General features: G+C 38.8%; 1 protein-coding gene across 1 annotated transcript; it reads right to left on the reverse strand.

Moving 5' to 3' along the window:
* Positions 1-261: 261 nt before the first annotated feature.
* On the reverse strand, positions 262-23,670 carry LOC141960556 (protein zyg-11 homolog B). Its single transcript, XM_074906196.1, has 14 exons — positions 23,592-23,670; positions 17,088-17,253; positions 13,917-14,671; positions 11,133-11,273; positions 9,689-9,865; positions 9,454-9,518; positions 7,790-7,889; positions 7,658-7,708; positions 6,859-7,020; positions 6,699-6,746; positions 5,865-6,062; positions 5,719-5,771; positions 4,972-5,069; positions 262-2,291 (listed from the first exon to the last, which is right to left on the reverse strand). The coding sequence occupies exons 1-14, from the start codon at positions 23,592-23,594 to the stop codon at positions 2,101-2,103; spliced, it is 2,208 nt and encodes a 735-aa protein (XP_074762297.1). The 5' UTR covers positions 23,595-23,670; the 3' UTR covers positions 262-2,100.
* Positions 23,671-23,684: the final 14 nt, after the last annotated feature.

Genomic DNA, 23,684 nt, shown 5'->3' on the forward strand with positions numbered 1-23,684 from the left:
TTTTAGCTCTGTTCAGTGTTTGTTTGCCTGAAGCATGTGGGAACAAAACAAAAAGGGTATGGAAAAATCATTTACACTGTCTGTACTTCCTGGTTGCAGAACTTCATGAAGTGACATCGTCACCATCTGGACTGATGTCAGTATCACATGCAGTTTGTGCTGCATGTAATAGCAATATTTTTTGTGTGTGTGTGTGTCCCCAGTTTTAGTTAAGATGTTTCAGCAAGTTCTCCTGTTACTAGGAAAAACCAGTAACATAAGGACAGTTGTCATCTTTATTTTAAAATCTTGTAGCAATTGATTTATATTCTATTAACACCAATTTTGACAAGTTTTATGTTCTATTTCATGTAACGGAAATTTTGTAACAGAAGTCCCATAGCAGACATCTCAGAAGGGTGGTGGATAAAGGCTTGCAGGCCCTTTTTCATTTTTTTTAAACCACCTTCATAATTCAGAGCTACAACAAATTTCTGTCCAAATCAATAAAACTGTATATAACCAGATACACACATGAAAATGATGCTAGCCAAATTATACCTTCGTACAAAAAGCAATTACACAACATTGATTAAATTACTGGATCAGTACCTTTTGAAGTTGCTGAAATGCACAATAACTAGATTATTGAAGATTAGAGGTGATGTTTTTATTTGAAGGATGGGAGTTGGGAGAGGGAGTTAAAAATAGTAAAATATGGTCATCATGAAGAGGCCATCCCTTCTAGTAAGCTACCAAACATAAGTTTTCTTTTTAAACTCAATTACCAATATATTTACAAAAGATTCTCTGAATATCAATCAGTTGCCATGGAAATATGGAGACTGACCAGATAAACAAAAACAATACCTGAAATTAAATTGAATTTGAATGGACATGCAGTTTGCTTCCATCACTTGTATTTTATCAGGTATCTGTATGCTGTGCAATATGTTTCATTCAACACATCATTTAAAACCCATAGGTAACCAAGAAAGAAAAAGTTACTACAGTTAGCATCTTCATGTAAAATTTCACTCCCCACAAAACAATGCAATTGACACAGGGCTTACATAGAACACTTGGTGATATTTTGTACTGTGATGACTTGGAAGTATAATTCACTGCACAATACTGACAGAATATTTACAGAAAACAGCAAAGCAATCATTAGTCTTTTATAAATAAGGTGACCAAATATCCTGGGCCTCCTATCAAGACATGCAATCCCCTTCATGATGAAGACAAGTCAGCATTTTGCTCTAAGGAGCCTTCTCCTTTGCCTATCAGTATTCCAAAAACAAAAGAAAGATATCACACACAACCAAAAGCAGTCAAACAACAACAAAACGCCATTCTTGTTATTGAGTTTCAAATCTCAAGCTTAGTTCATCTTTTTAGGATTTTGTCTCACTTTAATCCTGTTTCTATTGCTTTAATTTAGCAGGTTTCCCCTTTCCCTGATGCAATGCTGGTCCCCACCTTACTAAGAGTAGGAGGATTGAGGAGAGCTGAACTGCAAAAAGGTATTGTTCTAGCAGTAAGGAAAACAAAAGAACACAGCTCGCAGGCAAAAGAAAAAGGAAGTTGAAGACCCCATTTGTGTTTAGAAGGGTTATGAGACAATGGACATTTTGGTCGCCTTAGTTACAAGTCTCACTGTAACCTGCATGCATGTACTTTTGTTTTAATTTGTAAAAGTGTTGAATCTCACAGCCACACACAGTTCTATTCAAACACCAAACTGGTAAACAGTGTTATGAACAGCAATCGTAGGGATGAAATAAATTTCTCTCCCAGAAGTCACAAAACAAGATATTCCTAGAAGTCTTTTTTTTTTTTTTTTCAGATGTGCATATTGATCTGTACAAGTCCCATCTCTTTGTAGCCAGCAGTAATCCTACAGGTGTGACCAGCTCAAGCAGTGACCCTTTAGAAGTTGCATATGCGGTTGCCATTAAAGTTGACATTCACCAAGGGTTACCATACACGGTGCTGGGTACCACAATTATTGGCAAATCACTTTAATGGTGACCACTATATTACAAGTTACTCCAACTACACACACATCAGAAAGGATTATTACAGAGACAATACTTTACAATCCTATACCTGCAGCTTTCAGTTTGGTTTATTTTGTTGCTGTTTTCTACCTGGCGGTGGTCTCCCATGACGCATAATGTGTTTTTCCAAACTATCTAAGATGGCAATAGCAATCCTTTGAACGTGTGGATCAGTCTGGACGTTTTCCTTGATGTTGTATAAGTGCTGTAAACCACCTTCTTCAATTAACATGCTGCAGTATCTGGCAGCTGTAATAAGATTCAAAAAAGGGAATTAAGGAAAAAAAAAAAATGTAGCTTAAGTATAGCAGATACCGTAAACACTGATTCAAACCCACTTTTGTCTCCTAGACCAGGCAGCATTTAGGACACTCCCTAAAGTGTCTTCAGAAGTGTGTCTGTACTTTAACAAGTGACAACAGAATAACAGATTTTTTTGGACAGGACTTGGATTGTAAATCAGGTCTGTTTCCATGTCTGTCTTAGCTGACTGGAGAGTGCCTTGGAACATGCATATTATTCTCTCTCTTTCTCCCCCACCTCCCTCCACAGGTATTTTAAGTGCACATACATAAATTTTAAGAAATGGGAATGAGAAGTACTATAGTACGTATGAGTATCCAGGTAAAATATCACCTTTACCAAAAACCTCAGTACAGAACAGTTTCCAAACAATGGTAGCAGATACACCACATCATTTGTATAGGCTTGTAGAGTGAATAGAAACTAGTTCCTCCAAAAACAGTTTGCCAAATAGTATTGATGGTAGCTTTTAACTAGTTAGAATTAGATCAGTTAGTTGTGCAGTGTAATGGCAGGTGCTAAGTAGGAAAGCAGACCCGTGACATGTGTCTGTGTGCCAACCACAGAGCAAAATCCTTCAAAATATAAATCTGCTGCTGCTTATTGCTTATTTTACCCCAATAAAAATGCACCATGTCTCAACTTTGAGAGCAGGAGTGACAGTCATTTATAACAAAAACCAGAGCAGACGTGAGCAGCAGCCCCCAGCTCTGTACAGCTCATCTCCCACAGTTCAATCTCCTGCAATTCTTTCCCCAGCAATACTTTATTTTCACTGGAATGAAATCCCATACGATAGCCTTGGGCTGCAGTTAGAAGTTGCTATGAATGCCTTTTCAGGGATAAAAATTATACTTTTCTTTCCACTTTCATTAGTGATTTTAAGAAGTTGAAAGCAAACCTATATCAGCTCCAGTGTTATTACAAGCAGGGACCAGCTATAAAGAGAGCCACATGTTTAATGTAACATGCAAGCTTCAGAAGTTGTTACAAGAAGGATGACTTTAATGCAATCCACAAAGCATTACCTCAGATATGCCAAATTTCAGCATTTATCTCAGTGAAGCAACAGCAGAGTTGTTTAAATGCTGACATTAAGCTTTTCACTGGGGATCACATTTACTGCAGTGCTATTAATATTTTAGTTAAGTTAGCTCATTGAGGTGGATATGACACAGAGAAACAGCAAAAGGAGAAAAAAAAATAAACAAGGAAAATCAATTCCAGACTACTTTTTACTCTCATTTAGAAGCGGTCAAAATAAAATGCATCTTCTCACCAGGACAAAAAGCCTTCTTGGTGCCAAGCACCAAAAGCTTAATATTTTCCCCCCAAATAAATCTTCATATTTCAGAAACACATTTTCCCTCAGAGCAGGTTATTACATTTGCTACCAAACATTTAGTTTCTCTGCAACTTTGTCCAGAAGCTTCTGGCACTGACTACCATCAGAACTAAACTTCAGGAATACTGTCTTGATCTCAAATCAACAGTACACCATCCAAGTGTTTCCAGCCTCTTCATTCAACAGAGCAGTTACTCCTTGTCAATACAAGCCTCTGTGGCATGTTGAAAACTCAAGAGGTTAGGGCAGCACAAAATAAACACTAAAAATAAATAGAAATAGGACCATACTAAAGTAACAGAGCTGAGGCACAAGAGCAATTACAGGGTCTTAATCAAAAACCGTTATCCAGAGTCTGAGCAGGAAAACAACTTTGTCAGAACAGTCCTACTTCAACATGGGAAAAGTCCTCACAGATCTCTGGACAGGGTACCCTGGGAACAGTGTCTCATTATTTATGAGCTCTCTAGAGAGCAGAAAAACTACTTTATGTGGAATTATGTACTGCATGTTATTGTTTGGTCTTTTCCCCATAGAAATAGTGATTTATGGAACAGAGATAAACAAGCATTGATATTCTACTGTCAAGAAGATTAAAAACTGGCAGAGAAAATACTTTTAATACTTTAGAGGAAAGCTGCTTCATATCTGGTAGAAGTTAATGACAATACACACATTCACATCATACAAATTTATGTCAAAAAAATTAATGCATTAAAAGCCAGGAAGGTTTGTCTAGTCTTACATTTAGGTATGCTTAGGGGATTTATTTCCTTTCCCAATGCTTGTGCATTTCATCACATACAAACAAGACCCTGGTGTTCTCATTTCACAGGTGGGAAAGACAGATTAAGAAACTGACCTTCATGTCACATTAAGTTATTGCAAAAAGGCGATTAGAGATGAGGATTACCTAAAACTTCTGTTCTGATAGTAACCTGCTGCAATCATTGTTCTTAAAAGAAATTTATTGCCCAATATTAATATTTACACTTCTGAATAATAAAACACCTGTGCAAGCCAAAAATGTGGTTAAATTTAACACGTGTCCACATTTTAGAATTAATACTGTGCATTTAGCAGTAAAATTCTAGTAAATAAAAAGTATATACAGAACTTTTATTACTCTCTTTTCCTGACCCATTTAGTTAAAGCCTAAACGTAGTTTCTCCAAAGGATCACGAGTGTATACTCTAGAAATTCTAATTTTTCCCGCTTCATGCTAGTGAATAATATGTTAAGAAATAAGAATTCTAAGGGTAAAGTTATATTAATACATACGATTTTTGCTGCAGACATGCTGCATGGCCCACACTGCCCATAACTGGACACCAGGTGTCATGAAACAGCCAAGTAGCGGAAAAAACGGATTGAAGGATCTATAAAAAAGTGAGAGGAACAGCAATTTGCTTTATTACTAGATATTATTACTTCAGAGGTCACATGTTGTCTACTCATTCAGCTACAGGTTTAACTAGGAGAGACAATTGGTAACCTAGAATTTTAGGCGCATCAGGCAAGCCTTTTAATGTTTAAGACAATTACTAGCAAAAATCATATATAGTGGATATGTGGTATGCTTTTACCACATATTTTACCACATTTTATTTAGATACCTCCTGCTCCTTAAAAACAGGAGTAAAAACCAGTGGAAGTTATAAGGATTAGATGGACAGTAATTATCTAATTGTACTTTTTGGCCTCAGAGTTCTTTATCTAGGACAGATAGTACTAACCGAGTGCTAGTCAATATAACCTCACTGGTTAATCTTTGTGTCCAAGTCTTTTAGGCATGCAGCTGAATACCTTTAATAGAAAAGCAGCAGAACAACATTACATTTTTCTTTTACAGGAGTCCCTAACCTTCTTTGGTCACAAAGGGAAAATTAGCATGCTGTGTATTTTAAGCTAGTAGGTGTTATTCCACTGATCAAAGCCATGTCTAGCTGGCAGCTCACTCTGCTTTGGGAACAAGTTTGAGATCTAGCTCAGTTTATTTTCCAAACTCAAAACCAAGGCAACAGTTACCTGTAAGCCACCATCTCACATTCTGGGGTTGGCCAATTCAAAATGGCAGAATGCTGCAAAATACAGAACCAAGAACACTCATTGTTAAATACAAACACTGAAAAAAATATAAAAGAGTATGATAAAATTCACCATTATTTCTGTACCAGCTGTTCAAGGAGAGATGTCCTCTGGCTGCGACTTAACGTCCAGGCCTGCTCTCCCCGAGATATCAAATGAGCAATAATCCCTGCTGCAAAGTAGCTAACCTCCACCTCCACACTGTGCAATAATTTACTGATGTGGTCTATAAAGTCCTTCCACATTAATTCAGAATGGAGTTCTTTAACTTCAGCTATGTTATTCTAGAGGGGAGGAAAAAACAGAAAAGAAAAAATGTCAACAGAAAAAATATTATATGAGGAAGATAAACTTACAAACTTGAATTACATTGTGTTAAGTAAACACTTATAAACAACAGGATGACATCTTCATACATCCAGGTGACCACCCAATGTCAAAATACTACTTTTGCTTTTGAAAACTTTTCCAGTATAATTGCAGAAGTTTGTCTCAAAATAAAGAGGTCTTCTCATAAGTAATTTCAAGCTATGAGCATGCAGAGTACACTAAATTAAAGGCTAGTTTTAACATACACAATTAAGTAAACTTCAGCAGTGCACAATTCTGAATTGCATTGATCTTCAGCCTCCCTTTTTACATTTGGACTAATCTGAAGACTCACTCACTGTCCCTTTTTAAAAGCTCTTTTTGTTTACTGTAACTATTGATTTCAATATAACTAGTGCTACTGGAGAATGGGTAACAGTCCAAAAAAAAGTCAGTTTTGAATAATGCACACTATAAAGATTAAAGGACAACATAAAAATATCAGGCAAGTTTTCAGATTAATATGGAGTAAAAAAGAACTTTAAAAAAATCAATTTTTAGCAGTATATATTTCAGGCGCTTTTTTTTAAAATTTAATTTTTTCATCTCACCAGAAGTCCAAGAACTTTCTGTTGGATGGATGACTCGGATGGAAAAGACTGTGGGAAAAAAAAAAGAAACAAACTATAGGTAACCATTTATGTTTATTATTGAAACAATGTTAATTATAAACCTATGTTGATAATCTACCACCAAAACTGTATTCCTCACCTCTAAGACTCTCATGAAAAGTTCTAGCCCTTGATTTTCAATAAAGTGTCGACATGTTGTTGGAGATTCATCAGTGAGGTTCCAAAGTGCACTCAATGTGAACTTGAGGGTAGTATCTACAAGATTCTGATTTGTTTTCTGTTTAACTATTTGTAGAAGTTGCTGGAAAGAAAATATTTAAAAATCCCAGTTATGATTGCGTAGCAAAGACTTTATTAGCTCCTCAGCTGCTTTCTGCACTGACTGGGGTAACACATAGCTATCATTTATATGCAGAGTAAAGATCTACATGTTCGGGGTCAAACTATACAAAATAAAACAGCTACTGAAGTTTTTACGTCCCCTTTGAACATGGTTGTCTGCTAGAGAAATTCCTTTGTTTTCACCCTAATTACATGTGTAGTGTTATTACGGATGGCACAAAGCCAGTCAGAACTCTGGACGCCACGTGAACATTGACAGCACTAACTCGTTTACTTCAAATATTCTGAGTATCCTTCATCTTATACAATGGATTTCATATCAAGAGATGGCTTGCTATTTTACTTTGTATTAATTGTGTCAAGTTTTTCCACTTCATCTTCTTTTCATCTGTGCTAATATGTTTCCCTGCCACATCTCTGATACTACCTCTAACAAACTCTAGGCTTTTCTCTTCTAAAGAGCTTTCAAATGAATACAGGTTAATGTGTTCTTAGAATTTTATCACCTTATGTTTATTTCGTATCTTTAGGAATACTGTTACATGAATAGCTGGAGAGGATGGTATTTTCAACTGTCAGGAAAGTAGCTAACTTACCCTAACAATGAAGAGTTCTGCACCAAGTTGAGCTGTTTGCTCTGTTGAAAGCTGTAAACAAACAAAACCACATCAACATTTTTTTTAGACTTTAAGAATATTACCCTGTCATCTCAAAGCTTAATTTCGTACCTTTGCAGCAAGAATGGAAATTATGGCAACAGCCATCCTTTGCATGTTTTGATCTTCATGATTACACAGCCACTGCATAACAAGTTTGGCTGCTTCAAACCTGGAAGTTAAAAATAAATTGAATTCTCAGAAGTCTCATAAGTCTTAGTAAACAAAAGGAAAGAACACACACAGACAACACAGAGAGAAATGCATGCACGACAAAAGATTAACAGGAGTAAAGCTGCTTCATACCAACAAAATAGAAATACACAGTGAATTAAAGGTATTGCATGAGCCTCACCCAGCTCTGAGTTCTTTGCTTAGGGTCTCTTACTTTTAAGAAGTGTCCTTCCTCAGGGATCAGTATTGGGACTGGCACTGTTTAACATCTCTGTTGGTGCCATGGACAGTGGGATCGAGGCACCCTCAGCAAGCTCACCGACCACACCGAGCTGTGTGGTGCGGTCGACAGGCTGGAGGGAAGGGATGGCATCCAGGGGGACCTGGACAGGCTGGAGAGGTGGGCCCAGGCAAACCTCATGGAGTTCAACAAGGCCAAGGGCAAGGTCCTGCCCATGGGTCGGGGCAATCCCAAGCACAAATACAGGCTGGGTGAGGAGTGGGTTGAGAGAAGAACTAGGAGGTGTTAGTTGACGAGAAGCAACCCAGCTTGTGTGCTCACAGCCCAGAAAGCCAACCGTGTGCTGGGCTGCACCCAGAGCAGTGTGGGCAGCAGGGCGAGGGAGGGGATTCTCCCCCTCTGCTCTGCTCTCATGAGACCCCCCTGCAGGGCTGGGTCCAGCTCTGGGGGCACCAACAGCAGAAGGACACGGACCTGCTCGAGTGGGTCCAGAGGAGGTCACGAAGATGCTCAGGGGGCTGGAGCACCCCCTGTGAGGACAGGCTGAGAGAGTTGGGATTTTTAGTCCCGAGAAGACTCCAGGAAGACCTTAGAGTGGCCTCCCAGTACTTAAAGGGGGTTACAGAAAAGATGGGGAGGGACTCTTGATCAGGGGGTGTAGGGATAGGATGAAGGGTGACAGTTTTAAACTGAAAGAGGGCAGATTTAGATTAGATGTAAGGAAGAAATTCTTTCTCGTGATGGTGGTGAGACACTGGCACAGGTTGCCCAGAGCAGCTGTGGCTGCCCCCTCCCTGGAAAGGCCAGGTTGGACGGGGCTTTGGGCAACCTGGGCTAGTGGAAGGTGTCCCTGCCCATGGCAGGGGGGTTGGAACTAGATGATCTTTAAGGTCATTTCCAACCCAAACCGATCTATGATTCTACAATATATGAAAGTGCACAGGAATTGCTTGCAAAGGAGGAAGAACAATTTGGCACAGTTTTATGAAACAGACCAACACATTTCATAGCATTTGGGCAAAACATGCAAGTAGAAAAATCTCTCCCAAAAACCAATCCCATAGTTCCACAGAGAAATCCTCACTTCTGTTAGACCCATCCAGGTGAAGTAAAAAAAAAAAAATAAATCTGTATATCAAAGGTGTTTTTTCAGACCTATATTCAATTGTGATGTACAGGCCCAAAATAATATAGGCCTGACAAATTCAGCACACTGGAATGATTTAAACTGAGAGCAGAAACAAACCTTCTGACGGAAAAGACAACAAAGAAAAATATTCTGCAATGCTGCGACTCATTTTAACTGACATATAAAACTTGCCTGTTAAATGGAACATCTTGAAGGATTCTGTCACTGCATAGAGAAAGGAGGCAATTCTTTTGCAGCTATGAGAAATTAAAAAGAATTACTTCATCAGACACATACATGTTTCAGAATATTTTCTTGATATGAATCACTGAACATATTTCCATGAGGTCATGAGATATGGAGAAACCTTTTGTAAGATCCGCAAGACAGGGAATCCTACAGAAAATAAAGAAATTTTGTCTTTTACCTGTTGATGATTTGGGAAGTGTTCCATGGCCTTCAGGAGCAAGTGAGTGACATCGGCCAGAAGTCGCACAGGCATGCCTGCTGCTAAATCTTGCTTGGTTAGGTTAAAGACACATGCACTTGCTGCTAACTGCACAGGCAAGTTCAGGGGGTGATTTCTCATTCCAATAACCACAAGCTGAAATGCAAGAGTTTTGCCCATGTTAGTTAGTTATACATTTGTGCACATACCCCAAGAGCAATCCACTTGCTTGAGCCCACAACAATGACTCACAGTCCAATTTCTGCCTCTCTTTTACTTAAGTGAAAAATCTGTCTGGTGTGATTTCAGATCTCAGGAGGAACATCTCCTCCTGCTCAGTGAGTCAAAGCTGACAACTTCTATTTCTTCAAGTCTTTTTGCACTGGTTGCAGCAGACTCTCAAAGGAGAGGCTACATGGAATGCAAGAGATTCCTAGAAAGATCCAGGGTTTGCTTTACACACTGGGATAAAAAAATCACCAAACCCTTTCACAGTTGAACGGGATAGGACAGAGTTTCTGCAGTGTAATGGTAAAGATGTAGTGGCTTGTTGTTTGGTGACTAGCCATTTCAGATCACAGCCTAAACTGCTAGGTCAGGATATATTTTTCACAGCTTCTTCGTGAATTATGTTTTTGGCTACATATGTTGATTGTGATTTCACCTAAGAAAAATATTTTCTTTTTGATTGCTGATTGCCAGTTTTTTGGATACTGAAGCCAACAAAATCAAGGTCACTTGTTCAATGTCAAAGAAGATAGGAAAACCAAACATCATCTGTCCTACTGATACCTCTTTTTATGATCACAGGAAAATTAAACCATCTCTGGTGTTCTAGACATGGAAAGCCAATGCCTAGAATAGATTTTTAAGGAAGTTCCTAGGATTTTCCAAGTTAGAGCCCGCTATAGAACACTAACGATGTTTATTTACTTGCTGTCATACTGGAAGGTGACAGTGGAAATGAAATGTCACTAGCGCCTTCCTTATTACTATTTTGTAAGCATCACCAGAAAGCACTGTTGTACCTGGGGAATAAGACTAGATAGACTTTTGATTTGACCTAGTACAGATACGTTCTAATGACAGATTTCAGCATTAAAGGTTGGACCAAGATGATCCTTGAGGCCCGTTCCAACCTGATATTCTATGACCTGAAGAAAACTTGGTATCATAATCAAAATTACATGAAACAATTCAGATACTATACGTTAATCCAGATCAATTTTACCTAACACAAAACACTACAAACCATCTTCTACATCACTATTGTTTAAATAGTTCTTAATTTTTATCCAACATTTAAGATTAAAAGTCACAACCAAAAAATTTAAAAGTTTCTAAAATAATTTATACCAAGGTTTTGGGAATGGGCTCAGTTTAATGAACAATGCATGACAATCATCAAAACTATGTACCTTACCTTTAAAATTTCAGGCTTTGTTTTTTCCATTACATGTGTTAGGCTGAATAAATGAAAGAGTGCTTCTCTCACAAAGAAGGCCCGTTCACTGTAACGCTTCAGTGCTTCAGCAATCTGAGTTTCATTTGCTTCTCCCGACACCTATGAACAGAGAAATAATCTTTAGTTCAAGATGTCATCATTTTACTTTAAAAATTTTGTTCTTAAAAAGGGCAAAGCTGCAGTTACAAAGGCGGTGATATTTTTAGCCAAATCCTTCAGTAACCAAATGATTACTTTTATCTGGCTATATTAATCCAGAACTACACAATCTTCAAACATTCTTCATAAAGAAGAAACCACATAGACCCAAAGTAGGCTTCAGTCATGTCTTGAAGCAGAATTGTATTAAATCACTAAGTAGAAGTAGCACTTCATAAACAACAAAAGCTGCCTATAAGATGCACCAAACGCCTAAAAGCACTATTTGTAACTGAATGCTCTGGCAAATGCAGCTGATAAACTGATGAAGATAGTATTTTGGCTGTAATTTTTTGGCTCTGGGTTCTAGCTCTGGCAATAAAAAAAGATTTCTATTCTTTGTCTACATCAACTTCCCTGTAAACTCTATCTGTAGCAATAGCTTTCCAGCACCATATTAAAGTAGTAACTCATGCTCTCTGCAAAAGAAGTAATTCTTAAAACCAGATTTTAAACACACATGAAAACTAAACGAGCTAATTTAGGTGAAAGTCTGCATTAGAAGCTATGAGCTGTTGTCTAATAGGAGCTTAAGTTCAGAATATTAAATCAACAACTAGCTGCAAATTTTTCCGCTTCCCAATCTGTTATACTTTCCATTTAACTATATGTTATCTACTTTATAGCTGTAAGTTGTATAACTGTACATGGTTTGTTCCTCAGTCCTACTATTTAATGAATCATTGCTGCAATCACTGTTTTTTAAAATTCTTAGGGCAGCATGCAGAACTTGTTCTACTTAATGTGTCGTGTAAGGGAACACAAATGTTCGATAGATTGAAGTATCACATTCTATGCATCCTGTATTGTATAAAGCCAAATTTTTCAAAACTTGTTAGATCAGGAATATATTACAGCCTTGAGAGAACTGATACCATCTTGGACTTTGTTTTATATTCTCTACTGATTAGAACAAGGCAATCATATTTACTGACATGTTTTGCAGCCAATTATACACTATATGAAGAATTTCCACTTGGCTTCATGTTCTCAACTATAATGTCTGCCTAGTGTTCAATCTTTCAAGAATTTTCTATAATCAAATTTCACAGGATTGATGTAAAGACAGTAATATTTTATTTCTGGTGTCTCCATGAGTGCTGTGTCCTGTTTATGCTTTAGCAGTATCCAGACTAAGCAGCTGAATATTTCAGTATAGTCACTAATGAATTTCAGGTCACCAAAAAAAAAAAAAAAAAAAAAAAAAAGGTAGATAAAATTATCACTGCCTACAGTCTCTTCTTGACAATTAAGTCTTAAAAAAAAGAAATGAAACTACACTGTTACAAGTAAATTCATGATTTTTACATTACTAGAATTTTCTTCCTTCCTGCATTTTCACAGCACAGTCACTTGTATGAAGCATATATTCTAAATAGCAAGGATTTTATTTAATTATTTTATACCAAACATGAGGTATAATTTCCTGGTGTTGTACATCACACCAAGCAGGAATTTGCTTTCTTCAGCAATGTATTTCAACTCTCATACACATCATTATCAGCTGTGACAACTCAGTACTCAAGAGACTCAGCCATTAACTGTCAAAGTTCCAGGGGAAAAAGAAAATTATACAATTCTGTAGCTGTGTTACCTCACTTGCCTATAACAAGAGCATTCTGAATTTTAAAAGTGGAGTCTAAAACTCAACTTGCACAGGAGACAGACTAAACTATGGACACATTATATCAACTCCTCCTCATTTCCTCTGATGCTTCCACCATCCTCATGCCACAGTATAAAACAAAACTCAGAGTCAAAGATGATATACCACTGACACTGACATGTCTAAAACATCTCTTTTTTCTTGAATTCTGACCCCTTCATAGCAGGGACAGGATAAGCTCATTCTCCAGTAAGTGCATTCATAGCCTACAAACAGGGAACAACATCTTGCTGCCTGGCACTAAAAGATAAATAAATGTACTTCAGCAAACATCACCTCATCCTAAGGGGCTAAGTAATTTAGGATTTGTTCAAGAAGAGGAAGTTTGTCAACCTAGGTAATTGCTTCTTACATGTTCATCACCAAAAGACCTTTCAAGGTGGGCAGAAATACTGTAATAAGAAATAGAAGTGGTGATGGGAGTACAACAGCAGCTCAGTTATTATAAAGTTTTATTGTATCTGTTGTGTTAATAATGAACTGCTCAAAGGTTATGCAAATTGTACCTCCATCTCTTACATATTGCTGCCTTATGCTAGGTACTGTGCTGCGATCCAGAGAATATTATTCCAGTAAATTACTTCAGACTAGACAACGTTCAGCTCTCTTAGATCTGATATGTTAAATCAGGATCTAAAGCTCGCTGAAAAGGCACAGAAAATAGATGCTTCTTACAATAGTATTATGTAAATTTAGCAGTTTCTATGCCAGAATTAAGTAGGAATTTGACACAGAGTCAGTAATTACAATTAACAGTTAAAAAATAAAATGAACCTACCAACCTCCTTCTGAAACACCCACATACATTTGCTACAAATTATTAGTTCTGTTTTTCCTGCACATTGTAATTTTTCAGTAAAATTAATCCCCCACTTAACCTTTAGGTTTCCTTCTCCTGTTAGGAATTCTGAGTAGCCGGCATCAGTAGCTAGCAGTCCTACAAACTGCATTGTGGGCCGTTGCTGAATAAATGCTTCTACAGCTTTATCCGTAACGTGTTTTCTTCCAGAAATGTCCAAAGACACAAGGTTAGGCAAGATATCTTTCTGTTCCAGTAAGCGAAGTGCTATGTCTGATGTGAACTGTTTGTCATCTGAAATATCGAGGTGATTCAGGTATTTTAGTTCTCTTATAACATCCAGAATCTGGGTTGTGGTCATTTTCAAGCATTTCAGGTGGTGCATGGTTAAAGACTTGAGTCGGTCTTTGCAGGTGAGGAGTGCTGTTATGTCAGTGACAGAGGTGTTTGATATATCCAGACTTTCTAATCTAGGAAGAGACGCAACATCTGCCAAGTCCTCGTTGTAGAACAGAACATTGGTAATACTCAATGCACGAAGCCCGGACAACTGACTGAAGCACCTCTCGTACGGGTCTTCCAAAGAAAGAGTTAGTGAGTTCAGCACAAGGCATTGCAGATTTTGTTGGATCCATTTATTGCTGCCAAGTCCACTTATAATGTCTGTGATTGTTATATCTGCATTCACCCCAGTAGCATCAAGTTCTACCAGCTTGTGATGGCAGAATGCTTTCCGGAAAGCCACAGCAGAGATTTTCGCTTTCCGAATACAAGCTCGTTTCAAACGCATCTGGTTGCCTCGAAAGATGCCCACAGTTCCATCATTCAGAAGCCCTGTTGGAAAATAGCATTAGTGTTTGGCTCTACAGTTACAGAACATCACTTTTAAGAACCTAAAGGGTTAACAAAGTGTTCAAGTGTTAACAAAGAAAATTAATTGCAAAGTAGTTAGTCTCAGATCATTATGCCACTGATCTCAAAATTTTATATCTGAGATTCCACTTTTAAGATTACCATTTCACTTTCAGAAAATTCCAGGTTTAAGAATAGGACAGATAAATTAAGATGCAGTATATACACATTACCTGTTTGGTTCAGAACATGGAACATGCAATAAATAAAACGTGGATATGATTCAAAAACATTCAGACTGCTGCCTGCACGTTCTGGATTTTCTCACTAAACTGGTTAGAAATGTGCTAAAAACAGAATTTCAAAATTTTTGAAAGTTATTCTTCCCTGGTCACAGTTCTGTTAACCTCACAATAGTACCAGCAATCAATGACCAGTTCTCGTCTCTCCAACTCAACTTAATAATTTAACATTTGACTGAATTTATAAGTAGGATCAATACACTAAACTGAGCTAATTAAGTTCTTCTATATATCCCTCATGAAGAAGGTAGGAGTGTTGCTCAGAAACAAGCTGAATGTGAGAAAAACCTAAGAAGTGATTTAAAGAGGACAAAGGGGAGGACAAGGAAAGGGTGGGAAGAAGAGAAATAACAGCAATGAAAAAAGGAAATGCAACAATCTTGCTTGAGATAATAGTCTTTTTGCTCTGCAGCAAGACTGCATAAGTAATTTTTCTTGCAACATAACTAACTGAAACAATACATTTAGTTCTATGCACAGGATTATCCAACACATATTGAAAACACCAAGATTTCTTCTTTGTATCTTATCAACAGAAGGATTACTGCTTTACAGAAAGCCATATGAGAATGGTATGGCTGCACAAGCATACAGTCAAAAGGAGTAGGAAGAACATGTCCTTCTAGTTTCACTCTAGAGGATTATAAATGTCAACACTCCCGGCTTTCATCTCCTGTCTTCAAGCATACTGAACATCGAAAAGAAACTGAAAATGCAGTATATTTGAATAGAAACATCATTCCCACTAAAGTTTGGATTTAAGCTAGTAATTGCCTCTGTAACAAAGTCAAATTAAGATTTGCAGACCTTTCTAAGGAACAGTTTAGACATTTCTGACCAAGTAGTCGGGGCACTCCTCTTTTGCAAAGAAAGCAAAGGTATGGAGTGAAATTGGTACCCAGCAGAAAAATTAAATGCAATACATAATTATAATTTGGTTAAAGCATTGCTAAATTGGTTCTTAATATTTGTTCACCTTTTCATTTAAGGATCTATTTATGCCCTCCCACTGGCCTACCTTAGCCACACCCTGTTTATCTGGCACACACTTGTTTTCGTCCTGCACTCTGACACAGTGGTTGTGACATTTCAGTATCTGGAACTGCCTTCATTATTACTAGTACTGGTAATAAGTTTCTAGTAATTCCTTGAATCTGGTTTCTTAGGACTCCTCTAAATAACATAGAGTAATGTATGTTGAAGATGAAAAGGTTTTCTGAGTTTGCCTTTTTTTAGGACCATTCCTTCCATTATATCTGACTAGAACAACTTGAGAAAACACTAGTATTTTCACAGTAAGGCCCAATCAAATCTGCACCTGTGGCATAGGGCACTTGGTCTCTTCAGAGTAATTTTTCTAGTGTCATATCTCATATTTTAATAAAAGCCTCCAGGATCATCAGGAATGGATCTCCTGCCTCTTCTCTAGGGTAATCTGTACATTCATTCCTTTCCCACTAAGAAGCTTTTATTGACACAACATTTTCTGTTGTCACTCTTAAAGCAAGTAAAGGAGAAGACAAGTCTCTCCTCAAAGACGTGCTGACAGAGAACATGGTAGGCCAGTACATAAAATTTAAGTACACCAGAAGGTATTTTTCACATATGTTTATACTACTCTTGAAACTGACTGCTTTTGAGCAAATAATTCCACTTCAACAAAAGTGTTAAAAGAGATGAGAAACTATTTTGATGAAAATCACAAGATTATTTCCTAGTTTAATCACAAGGACACACAGTAAAGAAAATTCAATCACTTGCTCTGAAAGAGATATTGAAATATGAGAGTGCTGTAGAATCAAATATTTTTTTTAAAGTACTTGAAAGAAGATCTATTAAAGAATGTTCCCTTAAAGGAACATTAAATTAAAATCATAAACCCAAGACAAAGGACTTTCTATTTAGAACTATCGATATGGCAATGCAATTTCAGATGAAGCTGGAAAAGCGAAAATCACAGAAATTCTCTATTAAGAGATTAAGGAAGACAGTTTTAACAGCTGCAACGACAGAATCTACTAGAAAATACACCAGAACTGCAGTGTCACATTCCAGCAAAATATTTTCACGATGACCCACAAATAATTGTTTTTTACCATGAAATGCCATCGTCTGCAGCAATCGATCAGCCACTTCTTGAGGAAACATTCCTGGTTCCTGCAAGCACAGTGTTCCATCTTGCCTTTCTGTGCAAAACTTTTCTAGGTTGGCAGTCAGGAAATTCAAACAGATATCAAGTAAAGAATAAGGAGAAGCTTCCTCCTGTCATACACAAAACACAATGAAACAAAGGAGATTTAGTCAAATCATTATCTCTGACTAGGAATCTTCCATTACTCTATAATGTTGGGTTTAGGCAAATCAAGTCTTTTTTGTTAGTCTGATTCTCATTGGAACAGGCAAATATTACAAAAGACGTCTCCCATCTCCCTTAAAGCCACACAAAGTCAGGTCACACAATAAACACCCAAACTAATGGGCAGCTTCCTCCCCCACTCACCCCCAGAACCACATCCAGTCTGGTCTGTTGTGCTTGAGCCCTGCTTGTGTTCAGAGGAAGAAAAGTAATTGCTGACAAGATCATCTGAATTTATGAAGTCTACTGGAATTAATCAAGTAGGATAGACTACAAGAAGACTTTAAATAAAATTTTACTTCTTGATTTGTACTATTTCTTTTAATCTTTCCTTAAAAAGTCAACCCATACTAGAAGTCTACCACCAACCTACATTAGAAATGCAAATAAATTTCATATAGTTAGGAGCAATTCTTGATATTGAAAATGGCAGCTAGAGCTTCAGATCAAAAAGGGACACTCAGAAAGACCTATTTTAATTTCACATTTTGTGCAGCAATGAAGTAACAACTGTTGCAGTATTCCTTCTGATTATAGAGACCAATTTTCTCCTTTTTACGCTAAGCACCTAGAAATCATCTATAATAGAATCCTGGGTACAAAGGACAAAGCAGAATATAAACTTGAACTTTACCTTCAGAGTTTGAGATTGTACACTGATATACAAAAATCTCAAAGGTTTTTTTTATTCCGTCTAATAATAGCCTACTGTTTTCAGCCACACAGATTAATCAACATAAAGAATGACTCGCAGCACTGTGAATCATCCCCAGCACTACACAAAAGAAGGCCGAGTGACTGGTACATACTCCCCCAGACAATTTTGAAAATAACAGTGTCAACTGTTGCCAGATCTCATCTGTAGGAAAAATTGTAGCTTGCCTTTTATACTGAAAGTTCTGGATAATTTCACCTTTCTTTCCTAGCTCATTTAACTTCTCTTCTGTCGCTTCATTTGCCTTCATCACATAAGTACAGAAATATATAAAAGGTTAAATATAAGAAATATAAAAAGAAAATTACAGAAAAAAAGTCTTCTAAAACAAGGTGCATTTATTTGAAGACAGATGTACCATGTTAGGGCAAAGATGGAATGGAGCTTATCTTTAATGAATCATGTATTGACAACAATGAGACACTGCGGTTTAATAGCTCCTGAAAGACTTAAGTACAGGTTTGGGAACTAGAAACTCCAAATTATTCAAATACAAGCTCTTTCTGCAGCTTTTGACATCCAACTTCCAACTCCTTTGACTCAATTTTGCCAAATGCTTAATTTTTTTAATTTTTTTTTTTTTTTTAAAGCTTGATTGTTACATATTAATTATTGAAGAAACAGGAGAACAGGAGTTACTTTGCCATGCGACTTGCTGTTACGGCTTCAGCCCAGCTGGCAACTAAGCACTACATGGCTGCTTGCTCACTCCCTGCCCCACGCTCTGGGATGGGGAGGCAGATTGGAAGAAAAAGGTAAAAACTCATGGGTTGAGATAAGGACAGTTTAATAGGACAACAAAAGGGGAGAATAAATAATAACAACAATAATACTAATAAAAGAATATACAAAACGAGCGATGCACAATGGAATTGCTCACCACACAGAACCTGACCTTCAGCCCACCCCTGCCCAGATCCCCCAGTTATATACTGGGCATGGCAGGGTATTGACTATCCCCCTGGCTAGTTCAGGCCAGCTGGTCCTGGCTGTGACCTCTCCCAGCTTCTTGTGAAAATTAACTCTATCCTGGCCAAACCCAGGACGCTTGCTCACATTACCAGAAAACGGCAATTTTTGGCTGCCTCCAATGTTAAACTGATAGGAAAAGGAAGGACAGAATTTGGAACTGTGACCATCTTTCGTTTCTTTATAACATGCAACAATGCCTGAAGTACTTCTAAAGAGAAAAAACAACCCATTATTTTAAAATAGTACATTTTTTAAAGGAAATGGAAAAAATTTCTTTTTAACCTGAAATTAATACACACACCCAGGACTTATATGACAGCTGACGATTCAAACAAAAATCAGAACCCTTACTCAAAGGCATATGAAAATTATTCCCACTGAAGCAAAGACATCCTCATCTCCCATTAGATCTTGTGCTTCTAATTTGATGCTTAAACATGACAAAACCAGAATACTGGCTGCCTTCATTTCTTCTGACACCGTTCCGTAACTTCTGCCAGAAAAGCTAAAACACTTTTACATATCAGCAAACTCCAATGAGAATTTTTAGCCTTGGAGATAGGCCACTAGTATATGACTCAGAAAACTGTTTTTTCAGCCAGTAACTAACTGGCCAATCTGTAATTTGGAGATACTGGTTTGATTTTCATATAAAGTAATTGCATTAGAAGTTCATACAGGACATCTCCATACAATAAAGGAACAAAATCCACAAGCAGCAATCAATTACACTGGCAAATAACATAATATTGTTTTTGTTAACTCCACTTACACCAGTTAGAGGAGACATCTGTAATGTTTCTTCAACTTGTTACCAAAAGGCTGAAGAAACACACCTAACAAAGGCTCCCAAGGTAATCTAGACAGATAGCAAAACATTTTTATCTATATCTAATAAAGTCCCTTGACAAGCATCATAAAAACAGTTCCCTAGACTGTCTGCTACTGAAATAGAACAGCTTGAATGCAGCCTGTAAACTTCTGATGTGAGCTAGCGACATTCCTTTTCTCAACTTCTATTTACTTAAAGAGAATATTGCCCAGTTAAAGACCTCATAATAAAACTATTCAGTTGTATTTAAACTCTTAAAAGATTCGGATTTAAGTGGTTCCTTTCTCCAGCTATGCTTTTCAATGTCAACTTGAAAACAAACCTGGCATTTGTTTTCGGCTCATTTCAATTCCTGGTTCTGATACTCTAATGAGACACTGTAAATGTGTGTTAACCATAGCGCATGATTTTTTTTTTTATTTAATACAGATCACCCAGCAATATTTGAGTAGAACTTTTCTTAGGCATATCTGACTTTTGCATAGCCATCTTATTACCTGGTACTTCCATGTAACCTCAAAGTTTCTTTCATTCTATCAAATTAATTCAGTGGCCAGAAAATAAACATAAAAATAAATTTCCCAAAACACAGAATTATGCGTTACATGATTCAAGTCAAGGCGTCATTAGCTAAAACACGTAAGAGTAATGTGACACATCTAAAACCGATCAGCTTATGGAATAGTACAAAAAGTAGAATAATCGCATTTAGATGGGCTTTTTAAGGCTTATTTAAATTAAAGTTGTCTTTTTAAAGTAATTAAGTGCTTAATATAACCAAGGCAAACAAAAAAAGGGCAGGGGGAGGAGGAGTTAACTACATGGCTATTGGCATCTAACAGTAACCCAATACACTAGTGGACTGAAATGCAATACCCACTTCAACATGATGTTACCCAGTTCAGCTTACAGCTCACACACTAGTGCAGTTAGAAAGGTTCTCCTGAAGAACACTATCCTCTACATTTTCTTTTAAAAACGCCTTGAATCAACTTTAAATACTGCTAGAATGTATTTAACCTGTATTTCAAAATGAATTTTAAAAATACCTTAAGGGAACGTGCGGAATAAGTTAAGAGAATCTTAAACACAACATTATGCCTGGATTAACTGGCAGAGTGTGAACATCAAAACAAAATCCTGTTCATTGGAGAAAGCATCACAACGCAACCACTTGTTTATACAACAATAACTAAAAAAGAGACAGGCTTAACTGATGTTTTACATCAGTAATTGCAATCTAACTCTGCACAAAAAGTAAATTCCACTTGCTGTGTGGGCCTTTTTCACTACAGGTATTGTGATCCTAACAACTTCAGCCTGAAAGATTCAGTTCCTTCTGGCTTTGTGTCTCAGACTCATTAAAAATCAAGCCTTTTTTTCCATAGGTAGTTTTTTAGGGCTTTTCCACCCCTCCTCAATAAACCAGTATAAAACACTGGAAGATAAATACCACTTTCAGCTCTAACAGAACCACTTCTGTGACATACTCCCCAATTCTTACACCCAACTGCAGACTCAGTATGACAAAACCCAAATGCACAAGGGCTCTGTATGTCAGGCCCATCTGCTTTTTTTCTTTCCAAAGTCTCAAGAAAGGAGATGGGGTGCAGGATAAGGGATCTTCCAAATTGTGGCAGTTATTTCTCTCAAAAAGTTAGCCAGAAAATAAGAGGTAATTTAGAGCCTTACTTTTTGGTGTTGGACATAACACATTTCTGTCTGTTTTCCACCTCTCCACAGTCCCAGAACTTTACTTACTTTCTTAAAACAATCAAGAAATAGCAACTCAAGTAATGGTCATCAAATTTCTTCTGAGTGCTAATAAAGGAAGGACAGTGAAAAACAAACTTTTTCATGATTTATATTATGAAGAAAGCTTTATGATTATCCTACTTAAATTAAATGCAATGAAATAGATGTAGACAACTTATTAACCAGGATTAAGGAAAGATTATGCTCAAAACTCAAATTTAAGATTAACCTTTCTGGCACAAGTGAGAACATGCTGATTAAAGTTACTAGAGATACAAAGCTGGCAGAGATCTCAAGAGGTCTAAAATTAAATAGTGCCACATTAAAACTACATAGTAAGGCCACATATTTCAAGATTAATATCAGGAACTTCAGATATGAGTTCATCAATTAGAAATGACTGGAGAGAAGAACCTGAATGGTTTGCCTAACCACAAGAAAACAATTTGAGGCAGCCAAAGAAGGCATCGGGAAAAGCATCAAGCAAAAATATGGAAGTATTATGTCATTTTCCAGACACTCAGAGATCTCATGGGGCTATTTGTGTTAAGAGATACCTGCACCATTTCAGTTTGAACATAACAGCTACTAGAATGCTCTGGAGGAAAAATGCATGTTGGGAGTAGGAAACAAAACCAGCTTTTCTTAGCCTAGCAGATCGAAAGATGAGAGATATGAATGCCACCTATAAATACTGCAGAGTGAGTAAAAACTGTGGAAGGAAAAAAGCTATTAAGGTGAAGCACAGTGCCAGCACAGCAACAAAGGTGGACAGAAATGCCATGAATTAGAATTTTGGCCATAAATTTAGACATCGGTACACAGATCAAAAACATCAAACAATGAAGGTCTAGCCTAGTCCACTGAATAGAACAGCAGGCGCAAAAAGTACCTACTTTTAATATAAAAAAAATTATTAGGGGATTAAGTGAAATTAGGTTTTTAATAACAAGGGCTACGGCTAGATAACCGAGTGAGTTTCTGCTAGTCCTTTAAAAGCAAATATGCACACTCATCTCGCAGAGGAGCAATCAAAGCAGCACCCATATGTTCTGCTCCGCGGCCTCTCTCTAACAGAGAAGGAGAAGGGCTGTTTCTCCTCCGCCGGTTTTGGGCAGCTCCGCGCTGTTCGGAGCAGGGTACCACACACTACACAGACCCGCAAGGCCCACGTACCGAGCGTCCCACAAACCCCGTGCTTTCGGCGGCACGGCTTTTTCCAGTCAGCCCCTGTACAATGCAAGCCCCAGAGGGAAAAGTGCTGTTTGAGGGTCGGATTGCACCCAGGCTGGGGGGGAGACACGAGGCGGAGGAGGCGGGGAGCGGGCTGCCCTCTCCTCTCCTCTCCTCTCCCGCCCTTGGTGCCGGCCGGCTGAGGAGCTCCCCCGGCGGGCTGCCCCCCGCTCCGGCGTGGCGGGAAGGCGGCCGCAGCCGCCGGCCCTCGGCCCCCCAGGGTGCTGTGAGAGGAGCCGGTCTGCGGCAGCGTGGCCGGGCCGGCCATGCCCCTCACCGCGCCGCGGCCATACCGGGGCGCACCGGGCAGAGGTGCCGCTGCCCCTTCGCGTCGCGCCGGGCTCGAGCCTCCCCTCCGCAGGGTCTCGATCGCCCCTTTTATATAATCGCCAGGGCGGCAGCCGCAGCGGTTACACAACAGCGAGGGCAGCGAGGGCCGCCGGCCCGGCTCGGGGGGTCCCTGCGTGCGGGTGAGGGGAAGGAGCGGCGGCGCCGGCCCCCGGTCGCTCGCGGGCAGGGGCGCGCGCCCCCGGCCCGCCTCGCCCCGCTCCGGCCAACGGCCTCACCTGCCCGCGCGCGGCTCGCGGCGCCGCCATGTCGGCCCCTGCCCCCGGGGCGGCGGCCGCTCCCCCCGGCTCCCCTCGCCCGGGCTCTGCCCGCGCCGGGGGGCTGCCCCCTCCACCCCACCGCCCCCTCAGCAGCGCCTCGGCACGGCGCTGCCCGCGGCCCTCGCTCACCATCGCGGCGCTGGGTGCCGGAGGTGAGCGCCCAGCGAGCCGGTTCCCAGAGGTTAGCTCCTTTTTTTTTTTCCTCCTCTTCCCCCCGTTTTT

This window comes from Athene noctua, chromosome 5 (assembly GCF_965140245.1).
Source record: "Athene noctua chromosome 5, bAthNoc1.hap1.1, whole genome shotgun sequence".
NCBI lineage: Eukaryota > Metazoa > Chordata > Aves > Strigiformes > Strigidae > Athene > Athene noctua.

Bases quoted from the DNA above. Each gene is read 5' to 3' on its own strand.
- LOC141960556 (XM_074906196.1), bottom strand. The intron at 7,709-7,789 runs GTACGAAATTAA...GTTTGTTTACAG, and splicing joins TTTCCATTCTTGCTGCAAAG to CTTTCAACAGAGCAAACAGC. The intron at 7,021-7,657 runs GTAAGTTAGCTA...TTTTCTTTCCAG, and splicing joins CAGAACTCTTCATTGTTAGG to CAACTTCTACAAATAGTTAA.